The sequence below is a fragment of the Petromyzon marinus genome, chromosome 9, assembly GCF_048934315.1.
Source record: "Petromyzon marinus isolate PM22_M1 ecotype Great Lakes invasive population chromosome 9, UKy_Petmar_22M1.pri1.0, whole genome shotgun sequence".
In the NCBI taxonomy this organism is placed as follows: domain Eukaryota; kingdom Metazoa; phylum Chordata; class Hyperoartia; order Petromyzontiformes; family Petromyzontidae; genus Petromyzon; species Petromyzon marinus.
The window spans coordinates 17,627,386-17,646,773 of NC_133675.1; the positions used below are offsets into that span (position 1 = coordinate 17,627,386).

General features: G+C 46.5%; 1 protein-coding gene across 3 annotated transcripts; it reads left to right on the forward strand.

The window, feature by feature from the left end:
* The first annotated feature begins 394 nt into the window (after positions 1–394).
* On the forward strand, positions 395–15,911 carry LOC116940400 (uncharacterized). Of its 3 annotated transcripts, none has more exons than XM_032950182.2 (6): positions 395–729; positions 2,386–4,575; positions 5,258–5,453; positions 9,470–9,626; positions 10,033–10,162; positions 13,482–15,911. In XM_032950182.2, the coding sequence occupies exons 2-6, from the start codon at positions 2,421–2,423 to the stop codon at positions 13,646–13,648; spliced, it is 2,805 nt and encodes a 934-aa protein (XP_032806073.1). In that variant the 5' UTR covers positions 395–729; positions 2,386–2,420; the 3' UTR covers positions 13,649–15,911. The 3 variants fall into 3 exon arrangements, 2 of the variants coding, with proteins under 2 accessions (XP_032806073.1, XP_032806074.1); XM_032950183.2 differs by having other exon boundaries at positions 405–729; positions 9,473–9,626; XR_012941364.1 differs by lacking the exon at positions 2,386–4,575 and having other exon boundaries at positions 408–729; positions 9,473–9,626.
* The last annotated feature ends 3,477 nt before the right edge of the window (positions 15,912–19,388 follow it).

The following is a 19,388-nucleotide window of genomic DNA, read 5'->3' on the forward strand; positions in this document are numbered from 1 at the left end:
TTTTGCACACAGCGTTGGTGTACGGTGCTATTTCAGGAATATTTAAATATTTTTTTCCTGTATTTTCTGTTTGCACAGTCACATAATCACTTTAAGATGTTTTCTTGTTCATGTTTTTTGTTGCGGTTGCACCCGATTCAAGAGCCGAATGGCTCACAGGGCTATACCAAATAAATGAACTATGAACACTTACCAACCGCTCGACTTACGAACGGGTCATAGGAAATAATTATGTTCGTTAGTCGAGGACTCCCTGTGCATGCAGAGCACATCTAATCTTGATTTGAAGCTTTCGTGACTGCAGGAATCCATACTCTTTGGTTCTTTCGGTAAAGTCACGTGGGTAGAAATAAAATAAAACTAACTAAAAGAACCAAAGAGTACAGAGCACATCTCTTTATCGGAATGGTACAGCTTACACCCCTTTCTCGTCGCACATCTGGAATGGTATCGTCCAATCCAGTCACGTGGTGCGGACGGCGGGAACTTGAATATTAGGGACGTGAAAATTGGCGTCGGTGTGGTAAATGAAGTTGGCCGATGAAACCTATTAAGAAGTGATGAAAACTCGGCACAATTAACTCTAACATTGCGTTTGAAAAGGCGAGAATGAACACTGTGTAAGATATATAATGAGTGATTGAGCGAATGAGGTAAGGCGTGTTCGGAGCGAGCGGACGGGGAGCAGGCGAGACCCGGGCTTCAACGGTGACCAGGCCCCGACGGACTGTACGTACTGCGCACTGTACTGCTCACTATATCACTCGCGCCGTACTGTATGTACAGTGCGCCGCCGCACGGATACTTAAATCACAGTAACTCACCGAGGGCGGATAAATCAATGCCGGTTTGTGTGCAGTCTAAACGAGTTGAATTTGTGTGTGTGGTTATGGATGGGCTGGCCGTATCGTGGTAATGTGGAATTGCGAGCCGATTAGAATGTGAACACTGAGCACAGACCACAAAGTTCCAAATCGCCAACCGCTCGCTAACAAACAGCACCTTTGAGATGAAAAAAGAATAGGCTTTACCCGGCAACACATATACAGGACGTGTTAAGATTTTCAAACACCAACTATTGTGGACACCTTATTGCAAGGCATCAAGTCTGCATACATGTGTATGCATTGTCATTTAAACTAATTGGCCTACACCAGAGACAGTCCCCATACATATAACTGCTCAACCCGAGCTATCAATGCCTTGATGTTGCCTTTGTGCTGTTCACCTTTTGGCGTTGTTTTCTGGTCTAATACTGGTACAGACACAAGGCCATAAAGAAGGCTGTAGCTCTGGTGTAGGCCAATCAGTTCCAATAATATATACATTATCAAAGCGTGTTTCTTTGCATTTTCGGTGGACTGTTCGCCTTTTGATGTTCTCTGGCCTAACGCTGGTGCAGAGACAAGCCAATAAAGTAAGGTCTGCCTGTAGTAACCACAGTAGAAGTGATAGAAGAGTGAGTTAACTTACTGGAGCGAAGCATTGAGTTATTGATCAGTTTTAACACGTGGACTTTCGCAAACAATATCCATAATACAGGTTTTTTGTGTTAGATCGCGTAAATATATAAATGTGTCGTTAAACCCGCCACCACCCGACAGACAATTTAGTAAGGTTTGTCACGTAAACAGAACACGCCAATTCATTACTAGTACAGCACACCGGATCACAAATCTGTCTGTCGCCTGATGAAGCTAGTTGTAATTTCTGGCGAAACATTGTACTCAGAATTTAAATGTTGTGGCTTGGCTCTCCAACACACCAGTGTGCTGTACTAGTAATTAATTGGCATGTTCTGTTTACGTGACAAACCTTACTAAATTGGCAGTCGGGTGGTGGCGGGCTTAACGACACATTTATATATTTACGCGATCTAACCTAAAAAACCCTTGTATTATGGAGTTCTTTACTCTTTGGTTCTTTCGCTAAAGTCACGTAGGTATAAAATAAAATAAATCACGACGTTTCGGGCGCAACACAAGCGTCCGTCATCAGGTGGATCATTAACAGACCTGATTGGTAAACAGATACATTTTTGAAATGTGATTGAGTACGAATCGTGATAATCGAATCGCTGGGGGGGGGGGGGGATGTTTCAGAGCGTCCGTCGCTCATTGGCTAAGCGAATGATGGGGGCGGGTACGTGTCCCTGGTGAGCGCTGCTCCCTGTTGTCACTCGTCAGCGCTTTGTAGATTTGTAGATATTTTTTATTTGATATTTTTTTAGGTAAACAGTGCTGCAGGACAAAGAACGCTCTAACAAATCAGCGTTCTACGTGGACGGGCTAAGTGAGGTCTGCCTTTATATTGAATTCTGCCAAGCTCACTGTAAAGCAATGTTGTGGAGCAGCCATTCCCAACCTGTGTGCGTTATATCTCTAGGGGACACGACAGACAACTATTCCCAGCTCGTGGGGATGGAGGCCGGGGTGGAGAAGGAGGAGATGACGGAGGAAAAGACACCGCCAGCTTTCCCCATCATCCCCGAGCATTTACGAAGCTTTGTCACGATCCGGAGAAAGCGGAATGCAGTAGAGAAAAAGCAACAGAATCATCACGATCAGCATCAGCAGAATCAGCAGCAACAGCATCTCCAGGATTATAATAATCAACACCAGCAGGATCATGATGTTGATCATTGTCATCATGATGATCATCTTCAGCTGGCTTGTGGGTCTGAGTCTCTCTTCTCTCAGTTTGACTCCACGCCCCCTCTTCCCACTCGCACCCCCCGCTTACGCCACAGGAGTCGTGGTGATGGTGGTGGCGATGGTGGTGATGGCCATGAGGTGATGGTGATGATGGAGATGTTCCGTCTAAGGTTGATGGCATCAACAAAGATGGGAGCGCGAGGTGGTGATGATGGTGGTGATGATGATGATGAAGATGTTACTCAAACGCTTTTGCTAAACCATGATTGCCACTCTGAGGATACAATGAGATTTGGAAATGGTGGTGGTAATCATGGTGGTGTTGATCCTGATGGTGGTGGTCATGATAGTCGTTTTGGTGAATATGGTCGTAGTGATGATGGTTGTGGATACAACAGTCCTGTTGGTTCTGTTCACAATAGCTGTGGTGTAGATGTGGATGTCTGTGGTGATGGAGGCGATGATGATGGTGTTGGTAGAGATGGTGGTGATGGTGTTTGTGAAGAACAAACTTTGTGGGTGACCTGTGCACCATCACCGCATCACCATTCCGAACCCCCAAACCCTTACCGGAGTAACAGTGATGCTGATGATGGTGATACTAAATACATTTGTGATCAAGATCAGTTTCCTGACCGTGATGATTATGATGTTGGAGATTGTGTTAATGTCCACTGCATTGTTCGAGATGATGTTGATGATGATGTGATTGGAGATGATCCTCAAGAAATCTGTGGACAAGGTGAAGATGATGACTATGACAATGCTGATGATGATCATGATGATTCCAATGATCATGGTGATGATCATGATGCTGGACCTCCTAACTTCAGCACGAGAGAAGACACAGCCTCGTTGTCCAAGAGCACTTTAAACTGTTTAGAGGACTCGGACACATCCCATTGGACACTCGGACAAAACTCAAGTGTCTACCTCGACCCAGAACTCAAAGACCAGGACATTCAGTGTACCTTGTCTTTGTTTAGCGATGTATCTGGCTTGTCTCAGAAGACGCTAGGTCCATTGTTGGACTTGGACAGTGCTACACAGACACTAGGACAAGACTCGAGTGTCTATTTAGACACGGAACTCCACGATCAGGACATTCAATGTACCTTGTCTTGGTCTAGAGATGTGTCTGACTCGTCTGAGAAGACATACTATTTAGACGACTCGGACAGTGCTACACGGACACTCGGACAAGACTCAAGTATCTATTTAGACACGGAACTCCACGATCAGGACATTCAATGTACCTTGTCTTGGTTTAGTGATGTGTCTGACTCGTCCGAAAAGACGCTAGATCCATTGTTGGACTTGGACAATACTACACAGACATTCGGACAAAACTCAAGTGTCTGCTTAGACACGGAACTCAAAGATCAGGACGTTCAAGTAACCTTGTCTTGGACAGAGAGTGAAGTGTCAAGCCTGGGTTGTGGTGCTGATGTTGGTGATGGTCAGAGTGGTGGTGGTGATGATGTCGATTATTGCGGTGTTGGTCGTGGTGTTGATGGTGTTGATGATAACATGCACGGTGGTGGTATTAGCGATGGTGACAGCAATGGTGATGATCATGCTGTATGTCAAGATGTTGATGATGGTGAATTTCAAAGTAGTGGCTTTGGCGATGGTGTTAATGATTGTGATCATCATGATGATGGTGTTGATCATTGTGATAGTCGCCGTTTTAGTGGTGATGGTGGTGGTGGGCGTGAAGTGGGTTGTTCTGTGCCACTGTGGGTGCTGTCCCTGCCCGATATGGAGTTGCGTGGGGCGCTCAACGCTCTGGGCGTCAGGGCAGCTCCAGTCGTAAGCAGCACCCGTGGACTCATGCAGAGACTCCTGCTCATGCGCGTGGTGGCATCAGCGTCGGACTCCCAGAGCCTAGCCCCAGCCGCCACGCCACCCTCGCTCACAGGTGGGCACATACGTATGTGCCACCCACCACGTGCCGCGGATACAGAGACTTACACTCTGACACCCATTAGTTCACACGGAGACAAAGATCACCCATATAGCTTTTACAGATTGTTGGGCAAATGCTGTTAGCGAGTAGCAGTTTTGAAGGCTGGCACTGCACACCGAGAGGGGGTGGGTTTGCCAGCCCCATGCCCGGCCGGCCGCTTTTGTCGTCTCAGTAGTGATGTTTACACACCGCACCAGGTACTTATTTCAGGATGAGTCGACTTAGGGGAGGCCCAGGACCAGTTCAGATAGTTTTCATCACTATTGGCTGTTGACCGGGACTTGAACTCGGATCGCCGGGTTTGTAGCGCAACGCACTAACCACTGCGTCACCGCTCCCTACAGAAACATGCTTACACAGACACACAGGCTCACAGAGAGACCTATGACCGACAGCGTCTTGAGATGTGGTCGAAATTTGGACGCTATACAAATCCACATTGTAAATGTACATTATCACTAACACTCACACACTAACATTTGTGTGATGCTTATGGTGCTGATGATATTGCTGCTGATGCTGCTGATCATGTTGCTGCTATTGAAGATGATTTGTTTGGTGATGGATGGTTTATGATGATGGGTTATTGATGATGATGGGTGATGATTGATAATGATGCTGTTGATGATGCCAGTGTGCTACAGCCTGGAGCTGCGTCGGGCCCTGTTGACTGGCCTGATTCCCGACTGCTCCGCGGATGAGGAGCTCATGAAGTCCCAATTCGACTCCTGGACCCTAATCTCGCGACCCAGGCCGAGGGGCAGATGGAGGAGCAGGGGGAGGGCTCGGTGCATCAAGAACTGCTTCAACTACCTCCTGCTTGACCCGCGGTAAGCAACAGCAGCATCAGCATCATCCGCAGCAGCATCAGTAGCCTCATCAGCAGAATTATCAGTAGCAACAGCATTATCATCAACATCATCAGCAGCAGCATCAGTAGCACCAACAGTAGCTGTAGAATCTCTGTGTGTCCGTGTCTGTCTCTGTTTTATACTTTGTGTGTGGGAACGGTGGCGTAGTGATTAGTGCAGTGCGATACGAAACTGGAAACCCAAGTTAAATTCCTGCTTCTGAACAAAAACAGTGGCGACTAATTTAACCGGTCCCTGGGCATCTCCTAGGTCGACTCAGCCTTAAATGAGTACCTGGTGTGATGTTTAAAATCGCCATTGGGGAGACAAAGACGGCCGGGCGTGGTGCTGGCCATCCACCTCACGTGCCGTGCCAGCCTTTATAATTGCTACTCAGCAGCACTTGCTCCAACAGTCTGTTGAAGCTATACACGGGGGGTTTTGTCTTTGAATGCTTTCTGTAGTTTTTTGGCAATTAAACCAGCATCTATTTGGCGAGAGTAGAGGGGCTTTTTCGATTTAACGCTTTCGTGACTGCAAGGATTCATCTTCTTTGGTTCTTTCGGTAAAGTCACGTAGAATGAGAATAAAATAATAAATTGATAAAATAAAATAACACTAAAATTCTCACGACGTTTCGGCCACAACACAAGACATATACCGGTTAATGATATCATTGCCCATTAAACGTTGCACTCAAGGGCTTGAGTCACATCTCTGCAGACGTAGCAAGATCTGAAATCGCTGCAACCCTCAAAAACGCTAAGTTGCCACCTAGCAACATCAGCAAAGATGAACGCTTTGAATTATCTCAATTAAAAAAGAGAGATGATATTGTCGTCCTCTCAGCCGACAAGGGCAATGCCACTGTCATCATGGACAAAACAGAATATAATAACAAAATTCAAGAACTACTCAACGATGGCAGCTATACACAAATAAAAAGAGATCCCACCAACAGCCTGGTTACCAAAACGAACAAAATCATCTCTGATTCAACAGCATTAATTGATCAGACCAAACAGTTCTCGTTGAAACCCTCTGCTGCCAGACCACCAAGATTATATGGCCTTCCAAAGATACACAAAGAAGATACACCCCTTCGTCCCATCGTCTACTATCAACTCCCCCACCTATAAACTGGCACGTTTTCTTGCTGATATACTGCGACCTTTCACTGGAAAAACCACCTCTGCGGTACTAAATTCTACTCATCTGGTATCGACAATCAAAGGCATTTCTCTGTCCCCAGACGACCTGCTTGTCAGTTTTGATGTGGTGTCCTTGTTCACCAAAGTCCCGGTACCTGACACCATCGCTATCATTGAAGACCTGGTTCATCAAGGACTGCATACTGATGTACCCCCCCCCTGGTGAGACATTGCTTAACCAACACATACTTCACCTGGAATGAAACTTTCTACAAACAAACTGAGGGCACCCCAATGGGCTCCCCCCTATCTCCGGTTGTAGCCAACATATTCATGGAAAAATTTGAAACTGACGCCATCCACACTGCCACTCTACGCCCGACCTTATGGAAGAGGTACGTGGATGACACTTTTGTCATCTGGCCACATGGCCAGCCTGCTCTAGACCAATTCCGCGACCACATCAATTCCATACACCCAGCCATCAGATTTACCATGGAGGTCGAAAAAGATGGAAAACTACCCTTTTTGTATGTCTTAATTAAAAGGAGACATGATGGTTCAATGAGCCATTCTGTCTACAGGAAAGCTACCCATACAGATGCTTACTTGAAACCGGATTCCCACCACCATCCATCCCAGAAGAACTCCCTCATCAAGACTCTATACCATAGAGCCCAATGCATTTCCGACCAGGAACACATTACCAGTGAACTCAAGCACGTACACCAGGCTCTCAGGGCTAATGGTTACTCCGACTACACAATCCGCAAAGCCATCACTCCAGTCATGAAGAAGGATCCTCTTGTGGAGCCACTCAAAACCATCACCTTACCCTACATTGCAGGGGTCACTAAAAAGATCTCCAAAATCCTGAATAAACACAAGATCCAGATCCGATTCAACACAGTACATAAAATCCGTGATCTGGTTCCATCTGTAAAAGATGCTGTTCCAGACATACAGTACCTGGGCGTTTACAAACTAAAGTGCCTCTGTGGTAGTAGCTACATTGGAGAAACCAAACGACATATCTCGGACCGCATCCGCGAACATAAAGCAGACTTGAAACACGGTAGAACGAACTCCTCTGCCGTGGCAGATCACTGTTATAATTCAGTGGGCTCACATGACATTGACTTCTCCAAGACGGAGGTTCTTTGCAAACCAACCGGCTACCATGAGAGATTCGTTCATGAGACCATTCACATATACAAGCACAGAGACAATTTCAACCGAGAAGATGGATTCTGGCTTAGTAACCATTGGAAAGATGTTTTAAACCATTTCGGTTCTTAATTGTATTTTACGATGACCTTCAGACTGCAGCTCTTTTGCTGGCATTGACTCTTAATACCTCTCACACCACGGTTAATGGTATGGTTTACAACATGGAGTATAACAGCGCCTCGCAGCTGTCTCTCTCCCCCTCCTCCGTTCTGACCATGGATGAACTCGTCCGTCTGAATGGGGCTCGTAGCTATCTGTGGTGCTAAAGTTGAGGGTAAGAATCCACCCATTTTTTCGCCATATAGCATTGTGATATATAACGACTTATTGTTGGTAGCTTAGCTGATTGGAGAATATATAGAGTTTATTGATAACATTGAGGTAATTTATATTTTAGTTTTTTATTGGTTCACTATATAGTATTCATTATATAGTGTAGTGTATACCCAGTTACTGTGAATAGCTCAGATGTGTAGGCTTTGACTTCAACATAGCCATTTCTGTGACCAGTCACAAGCTAATCACTCAGTTATTTCAATGCTAAATTCTATGCTAATTCCTTTGTCAAGGGGTGCCTCTGTGGATGTGTATGCTTTAACTTTAACATAGCCATTTCTGTGACCAGTCACAAGCTAATCACCCAGCTATTTCAATGCTATATTCTATGCTAATTCCTTTGTCAAGGCGCTTTGTTTCTTCTCACACAGCTTAAAGGTCGCGATCTGAGCGTGGCTTTGTTCGCTCCAGCGCTGTCCTCCAGACAGTCTCGTCCCTTCACCTGATGAAGGCCGCTTGTGTTGTGGCCGAAACGTCGTGAGAATTTTAGTGTGTTATTTTATTTTATCAATTTATTATTTTATTCTCATTCTACGTGACTTTACCGAAAGAACCAAAGAAGTAGAGGGGCTAATAGATGTAGCACGGCCTGGAGAAAAGATGGACTGATGGGTGAGTAGGTTAGTGGGTGGGTTGGTGGATGAGTGGGTGGGTTGGGTAAGTGGGTAGACGAGTTGGTGGACGAGTGGGTGGGTTGGTCAGCCTGAACTTCTTTCACACCTTACGTAGCCAACCATACTAATCAGAGATGAGTGGGTGAGCGGCATGGGCTAGACAAGAGATGGAGCTGATGTGGTACAGGAGGATGTGGTGTCAAGATCGGTCTCTGCGGAGGAGGCGGCTTTTGAAGGATGCTACTGGGCAGTGCCAGGCTAGGTGCACCTTGAGGCGACTGGGCAGTTGAAGGCAGTCACCCTCTTAACAATAGTGGAGGGCAGAGGAGCGACGCTCATAACAACGAACAGAGTGCCGGGCGGCTAAGGAAATTGCCACAGTAGGGGGCACAGGTGGTGCATCTGCCAGTCATCTCAGTAAGTCAACCCATTGTGCAGGGGTCTGTCCCGTGACCTCATGCACGTATGTATGTGACCTCCCACACCTAGCCTGGCACAGTGATCAACCTTTGGAACCTGGGTCTGCCCCCTGACCTGCCAGCAGCGAGCCTTCCACACTTCACATGACGGCTTCAAATTGCACCTAGCCTGGCACAGGCGCCGTGGTGATGTTACCGCCACTAAATGGCAAACGACGGCTAATGTTGTTGTTATACTTGGTCAGCAGCAAACTTATGGATCCAGGTGAAGGTGGTGAGCAAGGTGGTGAGCAGTTCCGTATCTTCGTGAGTTCTATCTTCTACATTGGAAAAGGTTCAGGAAATCGCCCGTTTCATCATCTCCAGGAGGCAATGGCTCACCTCCACTCGCCACACATACAGGTACACTCACCACACTGTCACTCACCACAGATACACTCACCGCCATTCACCACAGACACAGGTACACTCACCAACAACAACAGATGCAATTCGCCACTAAGTGGCGGTGATGTCACCATGATGCCTGTGCCAGGCCAGATGCCAGGCAAGCCACTCACCACATATAGAGGTACACTCGCCACAAATATAAAGATCCCCCATATAGCCTTAACAGACTGTTGTGGCAAGTGCTGTTTGTAAACACCTATGAAGGTCAGAATGGTATACGATGGGGTGGGTGGCCAGCACCATGCCTGGTCGCCTTTGTCTCCCCAGTGGTGATGTTTACACAAACATATGTGTATATGTATGTGATTGTCTCTGTCTCTGGGTTTGTCTGTCCCTGTGTGTGTTTCCGTGTGCCCAGCCGAGCCAGAAGGTTGCCCGCGTTTTGTCCGTCTGGGAAGCGGGACGCGGAGTCATCTACATCCCCTGTTTCCACTCCTCCACCTCTGCTGAGTCACTCACTCGGGAGTCATGCATCATTGACGCATTAGGTTAGACCCCTCGCACTCTCACGCTACCCCTACCACTCTCTACCCCTACCACTCACACTCTGCCCCTACCACTCACACTCTACCCCTACCACTCACACAAAGATCCCCCATATAGCTTTAACAAACTGTAGGGGCAAGTGCTGTTAATGGGCACCTATGAAGGCCACTCACACTCTACCCCTACCAATCACACTCTATCCCTCCCGCTTACACTCTATCCCTCACTCGAAGTGGACTTTAAGGCTATTTGGAGATCTTGGTATGTCTTTGTGAGTGTCTATGCCTATAATAGAGGATTGTTGGGTTAGATCGTGTAAATATAAATGTGTTGGTGAACTCGCCACCACCCGACACAGCCAATTAGCAAGGGTTGTCACGTGAACAGAACATGTCAATTTGTTACTAGTACAGCACACCAGTGTGTTGGAGAGTAAATACACAACATTTACAATTTGAGTATGACGTTTTGGCAGTAATTACAACTAACATCATCAGCCAGATTTGTGGAAAAATCCTCCTTTTTCATTCGTAAATAGAGGGATAAATCTGATGTTACTTGTGTGCCCCTCAGGTGCGAAAGCCATAACGAGGGGGGGGGGGATTAATGAATGCATCATCTGACATTCAGAAATCCTCTCATACATCGGGCTAAAACGGTGTCAGATGGTGAGAGTCTAGTGAGAGAGATCAAACACGTTAAAGACGCACTACGACAGAATGGCTACAATAATGCTCAAATTAACAGAGCACTGAATGCCAAATCACGATCGCAAAGCAATACTGCTGAAAGCGATCAGATTGTTAAAACAATAAAAATTCCATATATCTCAGGAGTAACTGACAAATTAGCCCGTGTTTTGCAAAAGCAAAACATTACAGTAAGATTTGGTACAGTACACAAAATTCAAAAACTAGTATCTTGCACTAAAGACGCATTACCTAAATTATCAACAGAAGGTGTATATCGGATTAATTGTTTATGTGGCAGATGCTATATTGGACAGACGGGACGTAACATCAGCGTAAGACTAAAAGAACATCAGAGAAATATTAAATTATCTCAAACACAACTGTCGGCAGTGGCAGAACATGCTTGTCAACAAGGACACTCAATTGATTTTGATAATGTTGCAGTGTTGTGTAAAACTAATTATGACTGGCATAGACTAATTAGAGAATCCATTGAAATTGAGAGGTATAAAAATAACTTTAATCGCTCTGACAGCTACAGGCTTAGTGCGGCCTGGAAGCGTATTATTAAATAATACACATTACATTTTGATTTAAAGCTTTCATGACTGCAGTAATTCATGTTCTTGGCTCTTTCGGTGGGGTCGCGTTGGGGGGAAGCAATAGAATAATAAAATATATATTTGTTTTGTTGTTTCCCTTCAGCGTGACTTTGCCGAGGGAGCTAAGAATATGAATGCACATTACAATTCCTTATAGGGGAAACACATACTAATTAACGGATTACTAACATAGCAGATAATCACTAACACACATTACAACTAGTTACTAATCTACAACTCATTACTAATCATAACCATTGACTGATTACTAATCGATTATGTAATTACAATACCCTCCCCTCCGCTTCTAATCACTGCACCTGATATGAGTTAAATGATGACGTCACCCTGCTGCTCTATTTAAAACCGGGAGCAAGCGAGGGCTTTACCATTCTGGCGAATTGCCCGATGATGCTGGATGTATTTACCAGCGAAACGTCGTACTCAAACTGTAAATGTTTTGGATTCACTCTTCAACACACCGGTGGGCTAAAGTAGTGAATTATTGTCTTTTGTCAACGTGACACTTTTTTTGCTGATTGGCCGTGTTGGGTGGTGGAGGGTTACGACACATTTATAAATAACACGATCTAACCCAAAAACCTTTATTATGAATAATATTGGTCGCGAAAACCTACGTGTTATTTTACATGCACATTATGCGTTCACATTGTTCTTGTACATGCTGTTGTTTGTGTGCATAGAAATCACAGTACCTGTTATTGTCTGCTCACAGTTAATCGGTATAGACGAGTGGTGAACTGTATAGGCACTAAACCTGTAGCTATCTGAACGGTTAAAATAATTTGTATCTCCCAATTTATATAGATGCCTTAATTAGTCTTGGGCAGTAGTCCCAAGTTTTGCACAGAACTTCAACATTTTCAAAATCAATTGTTGGCACGCGTGTTCTGCCACTGCCAACAGTTGTATTTGGGAGTATTGAATATTTATTTGGTGTTCATATTCTTTGGGTCTTTCGGTAAAGTCACATAGATAGGTTCAAAGAAAATAATACACAATTAACAAAAAACTACGACGTTTCGATCGCAACGCAAGCGGTCGTCATCAGGCTGAAAAAAGAGAGGAAAGCTGCTGAGGTAGACTGTTTTAAAGGTTTTTTAATGGGTGTAGCCCAAGGGTCATAAACGAAGTGGGCGGGGCTATTGATGTTAATGTGAGAAATTAGCATGTTAATGTAAGATCGGAGGACGACCTCCACGACGAGCACGCGGAGGTGGCTATGTTAATGTGAGAGAAATTAGCCAATGTTTTCATGGAAAAATTTGAGACAGATGCCATCCAGGCATCCCCACTCTACGTCCATCCTTGTGGAAGAGGTATGTAGATGACACGTTCGTCATCTGGCCACATGGCCTATGGCTCCGTGTCTATGTGATTGCATTTGTAGTGCAGTGGTTAGCGTGCTGGGCTACGAGCCTGGCGACCTGAGTTCGATTCCTGCTCACGGCCAACACCAGTGACGATTATCTGAACCGGTTCTGGGCCTCCCCGAGGCCGGCTCAACCTCACATGAGTACCTGGTGCTATGTAAACATTGCCACTGGGGAGCTACTTGCCCCAACAGTATGTTAAGTCTATAGGGGGGAAATTTATATTTGTCTGTGAGGCTGTGTAAATATCTATATGGCCATGTCTCTGTATCTCTATGTGAGTGTTTTTCTCTGTGTAACTCTGTCAGTGTATATCTCTGTATCTATATGTGAGTGTGTATATCTCTGTATCTCTGTGAGTTTGTATATCTCTGTGTGAGTGTGTATATATGTGTATTTGTGAGTGTGTATATATCTGTGTATCCCTATATGAGTGTGTATATCTGTGTATCGGTGTGAGTGTGTAATCTGTGTATCTCTATATGAGTGTGTATATCTTTGTATCTCTGTGTGTATATCTCTGTACATCTCTATGTAAGTGTGCATATCTTTGTGTATCTTTGTGAGTGTGTATATCTCTATGTAAGTGTGCATATCTTTGTGTGTATGTCTGTGTGTCCGTGCCATGTGTAGGCGTGGGCTCCTTGTGTAACGAGCGACGTGGCTCAGTGCCGGGCCTCGTGAGTGGATGGCCCCTGAGCCGACGCCGCCAGCTCGGCGTTTTCCTACTCAGCAGAGCCATGGCCATCATGGACCTCGATGGACGGAGAGAGATTCATCCTCGCGACCTCACAGTATAAAGAGACATACACAGAAACACACACACACTGTCACAAAGACAAATATCTTCCCTCTAGCCTTTAGCAAACTTCAGGGGTTAAATCCTGTTCATGAGTAGCTAATACATACACACTCTCCAAGCCAATGGTGATAATTTCACATTCCAATGACAGGGCCAAGTCTGTATTATAAGAACAACTGCTGAACAACACGTTAACAATTAATTTTTCTCACAGTGCAGACGATTGCGTTTTAATAAAAATACTAACTGAAGTGTTTTGTATTTTTATATTCTATTTTACCAGGTAAGGCCCACTGAGCTATATATATTAACTCACATTAATACAGTGCTACAGTTACATGCAGTATGGTGTTTTATGACATTTTTTTCCCATTATTCCCCGCCATTACATGCATGCTAATTTATAATCGTTAACTACTGACGTCATTCCGCAAGGAGAAACGTGGAGCGGAAATGAAAGTTTGTTTAGGCACAAATTACATTTTTTAACGTCTATTCTCCCCTCTTTATCTAGAGCTTACCAGACAATTCCACGCTACATCCCACTACATTTTCTGCCTTCATTTATTTCTTCGCCACGTCAAATGAAAGCAAAGTCAACTTTAGGCTTGCAAATTATGCTAAAATATACATTTCTCTGCTGTTTTGCCACCATTGCCTCCTATTCAAATTGTTTGCTACTCCAGTGAGCTACAGTACACCATAAGTAGTCTCAGAGTCCTGCACCTAAAGTAATTGAATTTGTTTAGGCACAAATTGCCCCTTCTTGGAGACATTTCTTGGTGATTTTGCAGATATTGTATCGATCTATTTATTTCAAACACAGCAACCGAAAGCAGAAGAGAATAAAGTATCAGCGCAGTGAATTTGAACAAATTGAAGGTCAAATTTTTATTTAAAGCCTTCGTGACTGCAGGGATTCATATTCTTGGTTCTTTCGGTAAAGTCACGTAGAAGGGAAACAAAATTATAAAAATATAAAACAATATAATTATCACGACGTATCGACTGCAACACAAGCAATCATCATCAGGTGTGAAAACCACAACAAGAAAATTTGAAATAAGTGGTTTTCACACCTGATGATTGCTTGTGTTGCAGTCGAAACGTGAGAATTTTATTGTTTTATATTTTTATTATTTTATTGTTTCCCTTCTACGTGACTTTACCAAAAGAACCAAGAATATAAATTGAAGGTCAGTTATATACAGTGCTAAAATGACATGCAGTTAGGTGTTTTATAACATAGTTTTGTGCAAGAATCATTGCCATTAATACAGTGCTACAGTGAACTGCAGTGCAGTGTTTGATGGCATACTTTTGTGCAAGATTCACTGCCATTAAATTTAAACAAGATACAATTATACTCTGCTCAATTTTTTCGTAAATATTATAGATTCTGTCCTAGGATGGGCAAAGATGCTAGTAATAAATATTGTACATTTGCAAGTGTAGTGACATTGCGGGATGTCGCTGTGCTGTGCCAGCCCTAGAGAGGCACGGCGCGCGGACACCACTATGATGTGGGTGTAGTACCGGCCCTAGAGGGGCTCGGTGAGTGCTGGTTGCTAGCGCGAGGTGGCACCACGCTTGGCGTGCAGTGGCAGCCCTATAGGATAGGGTGTGGGTGTGCCGGGGTTACTAAAGACCATGGCACTGGTTGACCCGAGAGGACGTGACCGGTTAAGTCTACAAAGGGGCCCTAAGAGGGGGCTAGGGGTGGTCACGTGGTCCGGGTCCAGATCCTGTTAGAGGATTCTGGAAGGTGGTCGTGGCCAAGGGTGGAGCTGGCCACACCGCAGAGGATATAAGCCGAGTCCCCCAGAGGGACCGGCGTTCATCTTGAAGCCTTTGTCTACGCCCTACGTTCTACCGAGTCTCCAACACGTCGACCTGGACCCGAGCTTTGGTCCGGTCCATTGTAGCTAGCTACGTTCTGATTAGTGTAGTTTGCCTGGTGGTCACCACCACAGGATGTTATCTGTTAAGGGGCAATTAACCCCGTGTGTTAGTGTTAGATAAATGTGTTACCTCCAAGAGTACGTCTGCGACTCAGTTGAACTCACTAGACATGTAACACTAAAAAAATGTTTAGTAAATGCCCTTTTTCGACAAAATTTGCCACATTTTAAGTGTACATGTTCAATGAGAAGTAAATACCTCCGTACACCTTTTGTTTTATTAGGCTATATATCAAATAAAAACTGGGGAGTTTATCAAATGTATGATTTTTGTGTGAAATAAATCCACATACGAACGTGTCTTTTTTGCCAAAAAATTTCACTAAGTAAATTATATAGAGTATTCCTAAAGGATATGGAGGAATGTATTTGAAAAATCACACGCAATGAAAATTTGGCCAATATTAGAAAAAATGTATTTTAAGGGTTAGAGTAATGGGTTAGAGTTCAGGGTTATCGTCCGGGGTTAATAGTGTAGGGGTTAATGTTAGGGGGTTAGGGGTTATGGTTAAGGGGTTAAAGTTAAGGGCTAGTGGTTTAGGGGTTGGGGTTTAGAGTTTGTTAGGTTAGGGGGTAGGGTTGGGTATAGGGGTTGATTTGTGGATAGAGGTTGGGTTAGGGGTTAAGGGCTAGGGTTAGGTGTTAAGGTTAGGGGTTGGGGTTTAGGGTTTTAGGGGGGTAGGTTTGGGGTTAGAGGTTAGTTATGGTTTAGGGGTTACGGGTTGGGATTTGGGGATAGGCTTTGGAGTTTGGGGGTGGGGTTATAGGGAATGCCAGAGCCCATTTTTGGGAATTAGGCACCCTCTTGGGAGCTTAATTCGCTCGGCAGGAATTGGGAGCTGCAGAATGGAAATCCGGCTCCACTTCCGGGCATTTTGGTACCCTTCCGGTTTACGGGATTTTAGCTCAAATTGTTAATTCCCAGTGCGGGATTTTTATATTTAGGATATATTTTGTTGATTGAGCATTTTATTCCGTATACGTATATTATTTAACGTTTGACCTTTAAACAGATTGCCAAAGGCTCGTAAAATTAACCATGTGTTGTGAGTCCAACTGAGTCGCAGACGTTAACAAAACTATTCAACACAACAGCACGAACATAACCTACACTCGGGTCTCGAATGCCCATCTAACCACGCTACGGCAGAACTAGACACGGTTCGCTATCCCGGTCCGGACCACAAGCTGGGTCCCGGACCGCGTGGCTAGAGGCTTCTTCCTGACGTGGATCTTCGAACACCAACACTTGAAGAACCACGAGCTCCTCACGGAGCTGTCGTTTTTTTTTCCCGGGCTGGGGCTGGCTCCGCCCTTAGCCTCGCCCACCTTCCAGGCTCCACCCTTAGCCCCGCCCACCTTCCAGGCTCCTTGGGCCCCTTCTCGAATGTTCCCGAGAGCTCTCCCGGACCACGTAACCACCCCTCGTCCCCCATCCACCGGTGTCCCCCCTCCAGTATCGTCCGGTCACGTGACAACAGGTCACAACCAGAGTGTCATGCCCCAGAGTAACCTTGGCTGGTTGATGCTCCCTCTCGCTCCCTCACCGGGAGCCGGCACCGCTCGCGGTGCCTCCGCGCTCACCAGCGCTCACCCAACCACCGCTACTGCAGCCCCAATTAGGACTGCCCGCAATGACAACATTACCGGCCATGACTTCACAAGTCTCGGCACCACACAGTGACAAGTACAGTCACTACACATGTGTAGTGGGTTCCAGGACACGGAGACGGCAGAGTAGAGGCAGCACTATTTAATTAAACCTTAAGGGTTACACTAGAAGGGGTAGCGGCCCCTTCACCCGTATAACTCAGGAACACACCCCAGGCTCTCTAGCCTAAGCTCTAGGCTCCCAGTTCCTCCTGGTAGGGCTCTAAGGGAGGCTATCAGATCTGGCCCTGGTTAGGCACAGATCTCGGCACCCCGCCGATCAGACCGGCCCTTAGAAGGACTCTGGCTCTGGGGCTCTGGGGCCGCACCACTGGCTTGCTGTGCCGGCCCTGAAAAGGGCAGCGGTCACAGGAGTTCCAGGGTCTCACCTAGCTGGCCTTCTTCACTGGTTGCTTCAGCCTCGGGCCCAACACTCTCTGCCCCGAGCTCCCTGGCTCCCCGCACTTTATACCCACAGGGGGTGGAGCCTTAGCGGACGTTGTTGTAGCCACCAAGGTGTGGGTGAACCACACCTTCCCGTGCCATGTGTTTATTCCCCATAGCACCCCTACATCACCCCCTCCCGTATAACCCGCAGCCGTCCCGGCTGCAACAATACTCGAATAATAAACACAACAAACCCCCACCCGTGCGTGCCTCATAAGAACGAACACCCCAATAAAAAACCCAACCCACCTATGCAAAATTACACTATATACACATACACATTGTACCCCCCCCCCCCATAAACGCAGCAAGAAAACTTAACAGTGAACAACAAGAGTAACAAGAACCATTATTACAACAAGCGGCGCGTTTTGGCGCGAGTCCGTTTTGCGGGTCCATCATAGGGGGAGGGCCCGGTCGGCCCGGCAGTGGGCACCGGCTGTGCAGGTGCACCGTCTTCCATCACCCCGGGAGGGCAAACTCCGTCCCCACCGGGTGGCGCAGGCGCACTGGAAGCCGTCACTCTTGAGGCGCCTAAAGGTGGAACAGTTAGCGAAGCATCCGGGGCAGGCGATGAAGACGCCGTCCGGGAGTCAGCGGATACATCACATGCTCGGCCCGTGTAATGTGGTGGAGGGACGCGCGGCGCCACAAACGGCTTCAGACGCGAGGGGTGTACGTATCAGCGGCGTTTCCCCCACTGGATACGAATGCACTGCGGCCGCATAACCTTCACAATAACCACAGGGCCCCTCCAAGGCCGCAACAATTTCGCCGAGGTCGCCAACGGCACTTGAGGGCAGTGCAGCCAGGCTTGATCGCCTGGCTTCCACGCATGTGTGCGTGACTGGCGCGATCGCAACCTCTCGTTGGCCTTCTGCCGAGAGGAAGAGTTTTGGGCCGCTGCCTCCCACGCCTCGGTCAACCTCAGGATATTAAATTTAACGTGGTCGGCCAATTTCGATTTTCTGCTGGTTTCCGAGACGCGGAGCTGAGTCGCAATTGGTGGGTCAACGTCGCGACCGTACATCAAAAAGAACGGCGAGAAGCCGGTTGCCGCGTGAGGAGCCATTCTATAGGCGGCCAAAACCCCCGGAATGTGAAGGTCCCAATCGGTCTGGGAGTCACACACCTGGTGACACAACATAGATGTGAGCGTCCTATGCAGCCGCTCCACCATGCCATCGGTTTGTGGGTGATAGGGGAAAGTGCGAATCTTTTTCGTACCAAGAAGTGCACACACCTCGTGCAAAAGGACGCCAGAGAAGTTCTTCCCTTGGTCAGTCAGCAGCCGTTCGGGAGCACCCTTGTCGAGGACATAGCCCTGTACAAAGGCCTCAGCAACGGCTGCTGCTGACTGGTTAGTGAGAGGCCATGCCATAGGCCATCGGGTGAAATATTCAACGCCAACCAGCAAGTACTTGTTACCCCTAGGGGTCGCAGGGAAGGGCCCCAATATATCCAGTGCGACGAGTTCGTTAACCCGAGAGACTGTGATAGATTGTAGCAGTGGGCAGGCACCTTTCGCTGGTGGTTTTCGTTGGGCGCACTGAGTGTATGCACCCAGTAGGTCATCCACATCCCTTGCCATACCCGGCCAGAAGCAATCCAGCTGGAGCATGGCAAGGGTCTTGTGGGTCCCCAGGTGCAAAAGCACTCGTGTGCGGCCCAAACGGCCTT